At 35.4% G+C, this 7,928-nt stretch overlaps 2 protein-coding genes across 8 annotated transcripts in view; both read right to left on the minus strand.

The window, feature by feature from the left end:
- LOC107673811 (nuclear cap-binding protein subunit 3-like) overlaps positions 1-763 on the minus strand; it is an 11,669-nt gene extending 10,906 nt beyond the window's left edge. The window contains exon 1 of the mRNA XM_016467604.1: positions 468-763. Coding sequence (XP_016323090.1) covers positions 468-650 — 183 coding nt within the window. The 5' untranslated portion in view covers positions 651-763. The remainder of the gene's footprint in view (positions 1-467) is intronic.
- A 1,385-nt stretch (positions 764-2,148) lies between these two features.
- The window catches only part of LOC107673809 (rap1 GTPase-activating protein 2-like), a 55,847-nt gene continuing 50,067 nt past the window's right edge, over positions 2,149-7,928 (minus strand). For 5 of the 7 annotated variants that reach the window (XM_016467602.1, XM_016467603.1, XM_016467599.1 and 2 more), the window contains 7 exons: positions 7,442-7,582; positions 7,202-7,348; positions 6,904-7,019; positions 5,502-5,606; positions 5,296-5,413; positions 5,127-5,217; positions 4,840-5,035 (listed from right to left, as the gene is read on the minus strand). In XM_016467602.1, the coding sequence (XP_016323088.1) occupies positions 4,911-5,035; positions 5,127-5,217; positions 5,296-5,413; positions 5,502-5,606; positions 6,904-7,019; positions 7,202-7,348; positions 7,442-7,582 (843 nt within the window). In that variant the 3' untranslated portion in view covers positions 4,840-4,910. Of the gene's footprint in view, positions 3,166-4,742; positions 4,784-4,839; positions 5,036-5,126; positions 5,218-5,295; positions 5,414-5,501; positions 5,607-6,903; positions 7,020-7,201; positions 7,349-7,441; positions 7,583-7,928 lie in introns of those variants that run through there. The other 2 variants (XM_016467601.1, XM_016467600.1) reach the window with 2 other exon arrangements.

The raw sequence follows: 7,928 nt of genomic DNA on the forward strand, positions 1-7,928 counted from the left end.
GGAGGGACTTTGTAGAAAACGAAGCGTTTGAGAGAGGCGGGGCATAGAGGACCTACAATAATGTACAGTATTTGACAAATAATGTGTTTTTTGAACATTAAAGCACGTCAACATATTCTGTTACACCAAATACACAAAATAATGATCTTTAAAATAGCATCACATGACCCCTTTAACCAATTAGTATAGGAATAACTGCGCCAAATGAAAAGTCTGTCAGTATCTGGAAACTTGGGCCAGAAATTTACATCACTTTCCCAAGAGCCTCCGAAACAACAGACCATCACTACACATTATGCAAATGTATTCTAACCCACCATGAACCCATTACCATAGCCTGTTCAAAAGCAGGAATAGTGCTGCGATGAACCCTAGCTCTGATCTCAACACCGCATCGGCGTCACCAACGACCGGCTTACTGTACTACGCGAGGCCGTGGTTTGAAAGAGGCCTACGGACTAACTCACCGGCAACAGCTCCTTTAAACTTCGGCGAACAGGGATGGACTCCAGCACCAGCTCTCCCTCCTCCACCTCCATGGGTTCCGCTTCCCGGGCATCTCGATCCGAGTCTGATTCCGAGTCTGACTCTGACCGATCAGACGCGCTTTCGGACTTCACAGACACCTGCAGGCTGCGCACCGCCGCCATAATCACTCACTAAAATGAGCTCACGGCTCACGGCTAACGGCTAACTCTCAGTGAATTGAACGGAGCCTCGCGCTAGCTGTGCTAACACTTATACCTACTTGCTCGTCTCGAGCTTCGCGACACACACACACCCCGCCCAGGAGACGGTCGCTGCTAGATTGTGACCCGCCCTCTTTGACTAAAGAAGAGTATGCATTCACTAACGTTCATACTTAGGATGTAATGTATTTATATGTGATGCACAGAGAAAGAATCCTAATATTAATTATCTTTAAATGTTAATTAAAATCATTTAGGCCTATCACCTAAACTAAATTACAAACTACATTTAGTGTAAATTAAGTTTACAAGACATTTTACTGGTAGCCTTACTTCTATATTAAAAGCACAATCAGAAAATATATTTTACATCAAAATAACTTTTTTTAGAAATAAAAATACAAATTTTTAGGATGGCTTAGAATTATATTTTAAAGTATATTAAAATAGAAAACTATTCTTTTAAATTGCAATAATATTTCACAAAATTATTTTTTTTCTGTATTTTTGATCAAATATATACAGCTTTGATGAGCATAAGAAACTTCTTTAAAAAACATAAAAAATCTTACTGATCCCAAACTTTTGAACGGCAGTGTATATTTATTTATTTACCCACCTACCTATTTACCTTAATGAAATTCATGCAGGAAGTATTAATATGTATATAACTGTGGTTTAAAGGGGTCATATGATGCGATTTCAAGTTTTCCTTTCTCTTTGGAGTGTTACAAGCTATTGGTGCATAAAGAATATCTGTAAAGTTGCAAAGACTAAAGTCTCAAATCCAAAGAGATATTCTTTATAAAAGTTAAGTCAACCACGCCTAACTAAAACGGCTCATTCTAACACACCCCCACATGTCTACATCAGGATGTGGAAATAGTAGCATAATGCTGCCCAAATGTGCACGCAAAGAAAGAAGGCGTGGTTTCAGTAACCGCAGTTAGTGTTGAAGCTGCATGTCAGGGAGACGCTGTGTGTTTCTGTGCGAAAGCAAAAGCACTTTATTTGGCCTTCCGGAAGTAGATGCAATTAGGAATCATTGGTTAAGATTTATTTACAACAGAACAGCACAACCCAGATGTTCGAATTTGTGCAACGCATTTTATGCACTGGGTCAGCTGGCCAATCAGAGCAGACTGCACTTGTCAAAGGATGGGGCTTTGTTGAAAACGACGTGTTTGAGAGAGGCGGGGCATAGAGGACCTACAATAATGTACAGTATTTGAAAAATAATGTGTTTTTTTGAAAATTAAAGGATGTCAACATATTCTGTTACACCAAATAATGATCTTTAAAATAGCATCACCTTTAAGCATCCAATTTTTTGGGGCCACTGTATATCTGTACATACTGTCAAACATCTGTTTATCAGATTGTAAGGACCCTCCTTACATATTGTTGCAAAAGTGGTAAAAGGCCCAGTAAATTATATAGTCAGGGTTTTAGTAGCTATGGCCTGGCTTACAAATGGAACAAAGTCTTTAAAATACAATATTTTATTTAACAAAATCAACATTGCCATACAGAAACCTTTACACAGCAGTACAATCATAGAGAAATAAATTAACACAGCTCTTTCTGTTAAGCAATTTATACTATAAGGAAACAAAAAAATAATTTGACCAAAGACCAGAATGGAGAAGTCCTTCTAAAAGTGTCACATTTTCACACATTTCAGCTGTTTGTGACAATAAAGGTTTATTCTTCTGCATTTCAATCCATGAATATACACAATAAATATATACACATAAGAGTGATTGGTGGTTTTCTAATATACTAGGCATCAGTCATGGAAGTAACCATTTAAAAAAAGAGTTTAATACTTCAAGTTTTAATTCTAATAATATATATTATAAATAACACTTCAGGGAACACAGCAGAGGCTGAAACCATCTCCAAACTATGCCTGATTTTAGGGCAGATTTTCAGGGATTGCACAAGTGTGAGAGTTACAGAGGAAAGCAATGTTGTGCTAGACTATTTTATTATGTTTGACCACTCTAGTGCATTTTAGATTTGTTATGAAATTAATTTGTGCAATGATATCTATTGTGGCTAGTTTCATGAAAGCTTTTACAGTTTGTCCCACTCATTTATGTCTCAAAATAGAGTCTCGAAATACTGTGGAATGTTTCAGGTGCTGGGAATTTTGTTAATTAAAATAAAATCTGTTGTTTTCACACTCTATTAAGTGAGGATAGTTACTATTATTGACCTGCTAATCCAAGTTTGTATTTTATTAACTCACAAGATATTTATTTTTACAGTGAAAGACTTCAAAATGTGCAAAATCAATGAATGTGCCGAGTCAGTGCCAGTTGACCACCTGCAGGAACTAAAGGAGATGCTAACTGTATGAGCTTGTTCCTGTGATGTTCAGATTGGGAGCACAGGCTTGAGTGATGGGTCCTTTCTTAATTTCTCTCCTCTGTCCCGACTGTTTGATTTTCAGTGCTGATCCATTGCTTTTCTGATTAAATGGAGAGTTCAGGGTGTTAGTGAATACCAAATAAGACAAATCTTTTTGACAAGAACATAACTTAATAAGAATCTACGATTATGAGTGATTTTTATGGCCCGTTACTGAGAGATTGTGCTACAAATAATCATTATCCATCACTGTGATGGACGCTTGTAAATTTCCGTCACGCTCTATTTTATTCCATCAGTAAAATATTGAAATGCTTGGCATTTATATTGTGACTTTTATATCACAAGACCTTCTGTGGCAACAGCTCTTTTAGTCTTAGCAAGAGCTGTGAGTTGTGGATTCTTGGCTTTTTATTTTGCTCTCGCAATGTGAAAAAGACTATGTTCTTGTTATATGGTTATATGATTTAATAAATAGTATCCTATGAATTATATCATTGGAATCCAATAGAATTTACCCCCCTCAAATCTGAACTCATATGCCTCTCTCCTGGTCTATTTTTGCAGGGGAGTTTAAAAATCAGCATTCTTTACTGTGGAAATATTTTTAAAGCAGGAAAACACATTAAACCACATACTTTTTTCCTGTCAAAATGACAAAACTATTTGTAAATGTTTTTAAAATGTTATAAATCAGAGGTTTTTAAACTGGGTCCTGGGCTGCAATATATTCTAGAGAGTCAATGATAAAGTTCAGGTCTATGAAAAGAGAAAAATAAAAATAAATAAAATATAATAAATCTAGTTTTTAGATTTTAGAAGTAACGTTAATATTTTATAGATAATGCTAACTTGTACATTTTTATATCCGTTATTTTGAACTGAAGACACACTCACTTCAAAACCAGACACTGCAAAAACAGTCATTTAAGAGACATCAAGGCCATTTCAAACAAACAACTGAAACATAGGGTGTACATAATATTTGTGCAATATAGTAAGCCTTCTCTTAATGGATAAAATATGATACGTGACCCTGGACCACAAAACCAGTCATAAGGGTAAATTTTTCGAAATTGAGATTTATACATCATCTTTTTTGGCCGAGATACAACTATTTGAATATCTGGAATCTGAGGGAGCAAAAAAATCTAAATATTGAGAAAATCGCCTTTAAAGTTGTCCAAATGAAGTTCTTAGCCATGCATAATACTAATCAAAAATTAAGTTTTAATATATTTACAGTAGGGAATTTACAAAATATCTTCATGGAACATGATCTTTACTTTATATCCTAATGATTTTTGGCATAAAATAAAAATCAATAACTGTGACCCATACAATGTATTTTTTGGCTGTTGCTACAGCGACTTAAGACTGGTTTTGTGGTCCAGGGTCACATATATCTGAAGAAAATTGTTAGAAAAAATATAATTACCATCAATGGCTGTTAAATGTATCCAAAATTATAGAATGACTCATAAATATGTCTTCAGAAGTTAAATTAAAAGCTGTCTTTATAATTTAGGAAGAAGGTCCCTTACAATGGGGATCATCAAATTTTGGGGTATGTGGTATCAAAAAATTATTTCAGTATATGCAGCATCTGGTTTACCTCCTCCCCCAAGACTATGTGATTTATGACTACATTTATGATTCATAAATACAGTAACTTACAATGGTTCTGGTCGTCTTTGACATTCCCTTTGCTAATGTCCCTGTGAAATGAGAGATTAAAGTTACCATTCAATGGTTAACCAACCTTAAAACACACACACACACACACAAACACACACACACACACACACACACACTAAAACAAATGACTAAACAACAAACGAAACACTACAGAGAATGATAGAGAATGAAAGAGCAAGTCATAAAAGGACAAAGTCTTACAGCAGCAGACTGGCTCAATCTGTCAAAGCGGAACTTCAGGTTGGATCTGGGTGAGGTTTTATTCCTAAAATCTTTTAATAGACAGATATTCAATAACATGTGACTCCTTAAGCTGTACATTTTGAATTCAAATATTGAATGTGAGGGAAGCGTCTCAAATACCTGTCGGACTGCGGCACATAATCACTGGCGTTCCTGCGCCCTGTCCCTCTGTGCTCAGAGAGCCAAAGACAGGCGAGAGACTGGGAGAAATCTGAAGACATGAGAGAACAGACTTAACATGCACACTTCTTATAGCAACATTAATGAACGTGAAGACACTTTTACGTACAGGCTCTTTCTCCTCCAGAGTCTCTGGGTCTCCTGCAGCACTGCTGAAGCTGCTGGTGCTGGAAGAGGATCGAGAGATATCTGGTCTTCCAATGACCTCCTTCAGCTTGAGAGATGGCCTTTAAAAACAGAGAGAGAAAAAGAAACTCTTATTAGCTCTTGATAGTACACATTTATTAAGTACCAGTGGCGAAACAAAAAATGTACCTCTCATTGCTTAGGATCTCTGGAGAGCTAGGATTGGACGACGTCTCTGATCTCACTTCCTGTGAGAGATGACCACTGTCTAGACTTCTTTGATCAATTAGGACACTAAAATGACAGACAAAAAAAAAAAAGAAGTTTAATCAATTTGTACAGCTTTTTAAAGCGGGGGTTTTCAAAAGGGGGTCAACTTAAGAGACTCCCAAGTCAAAGTTAACATTACTTTTTAATGATATTAACAAAATGTGTTAATGGAATTTTTGTTCACATTAAAATTAATCAAAAACACATATACTGTTTCATAAGCTGTCGCAACAAAAAGTAAATGATATACTTTAATATATAATGTATGCAGTATATAACATATTTTAATATATAATGTATGTAGTATATAACATATTTTCATATATAATGTATGTAGTATATAACATATTTTAATATATAATGTATGTAGTATATAACATATTTTAATATATAATGTCTGTAGTATATAACATATTTTCATATATAATGTATGTAGTATAAAACACACACACACACATACACACTTAATTTATATTTACAATATTTGCGAGATTTTTAATGTCTTGATAATTTAATATTTGAATCATTTGCGTCATTAGCATAATGACAGTGTAAAAGATATTTTGCAATCAATCCATTTCTGAAACAATTATTTAATTTGGTTGTTTTTATAATATAATCTTTGTAATACCATACAATTTCTCTTACTCAGTATGTAATTTGTATATATGAAAATATTCATAAAATTTGAAAACCCTGTGGCACCCCAGCTGATCAAATATATGTTTTAAGAATGTTTTGCTAACATTCCCATTACATTAATGGGAATCCCATCCCATTAAGTTGTGAAAACATTATTTCTGAATGTTCTCTGATCGTTTAAAACCAGATTTTTAAAAGTTGAAAAAAAGCTTTTTTAAATTTTTTTTATTATGCAAACATTATGGGAACATCCCGTTGTATAATTTAACCAAACATTATAGGAACATTATTTTTGAATGTTTTCTGACTGTTCTAAAACAACTTGTAACATTTAAAAAACATGAATGATGAATGTCCAGCTAAAATGTTTCAGAAACAAAACATTCCATGAATGTTAATATTTGTGTTAACCTTTTGAGAAAATTTTTAAAGACAAGATTATACTGAACTAACTTCTATTAATGTCACTGGAAGAACGTTTATTCATAACTTTGCCAGAAGGTTAGTAAAAGTTCTGAGAACGTTCTCTGTTAGCTGGGACATAACATTGACTAGAAATTTTGATCTAGGCAATTCTGAAAGCTATCAAATTTCAGAATGGTATATATATATATATATATATATATATATATACCGATTACAGATCTGCAAGTGTGTATTTTTTGCGTATTTGTCAGACCTGCGTGTGTGGTGCTCTGGCTGTCCGTCCATACTGGTGTGCAGCCGCGGGAACAGACCTGAGCGTCTCTTCACTGGGCTTTTCAGAGGAGACTTGGTGCTCGATGTCACTGGAGACTAAAAATATATGAAAACGTTTTTTTTAAGTCATGTGCAGGGTTAATTATACAAATCAAGTTATATTCAAATAATTAAAGTGAACTACAAAGCTATTACACTGTGGCTGTTACCACACTAACTTGGCCATTCAGATCCAGTTTATTTGTGTGTGTGTGTTGTGAACATAATAAGATGCTCACAGAACTCTTGGCAGCCTCAGTGTTGCTGTGTGTCAGACCGACCCCGCTCAGGCTGGTGGGTACGCCTCCTCCCGCCGGAGAGCAGCGGCCGTGTTTCTGCGAGCCCACCATCGCCTCCATAGAGTGACTGCGCACGCGCATCGCCCGCTGAGAGAGACAAAAAGACATTAAAAGGATAGTTCACCCTTAGTTTTGACAAGCTGCATGCGAATATGACGGCTAATCTTTTGGATGTTATACCTTAATAGACTCCAGTATTCCTCCATGTCCTCCGTTCTCCATCCTCTCTTCATCTGCGCTGAGGGGATGACCCAGCATTGCCTGCGTGCGCTTGTGTAACTCATTATGAAGGTTATCTAGCAGTTCTGTTCGTGTTCTCTCCTATAACACAAAACATTATCACACGTTCTGTTGAAACTGATCTTACCGTTCATAAATTTAGAGTCCCAGAGGACCAAATGATGTACAGTACCATTCAAAAATGAAATGAATACTTTTATGCAGCAACAGTTTTGGGAAGGTTACTTTGGAAATGTTAATAGGTTACAGATTACAAGTTACCCTACTTAAAATGTAATAAGTAGTGTAAGGAGACATTGGATGCAAAATATCTTAATTTGCATAAATGTGTTTTAGAACTGTGTGGACACAACCACCTTACAATAATCCCCCAAAAACCTAAACAGTCTCAATTATAAAGCCATTTTGATTTTGGAGTGAATACCAG

Source organism: Sinocyclocheilus anshuiensis, unplaced genomic scaffold (assembly GCF_001515605.1).
Source record: "Sinocyclocheilus anshuiensis isolate Anshui unplaced genomic scaffold, SAMN03320099.WGS_v1.1 scaffold700, whole genome shotgun sequence".
NCBI lineage: Eukaryota > Metazoa > Chordata > Actinopteri > Cypriniformes > Cyprinidae > Sinocyclocheilus > Sinocyclocheilus anshuiensis.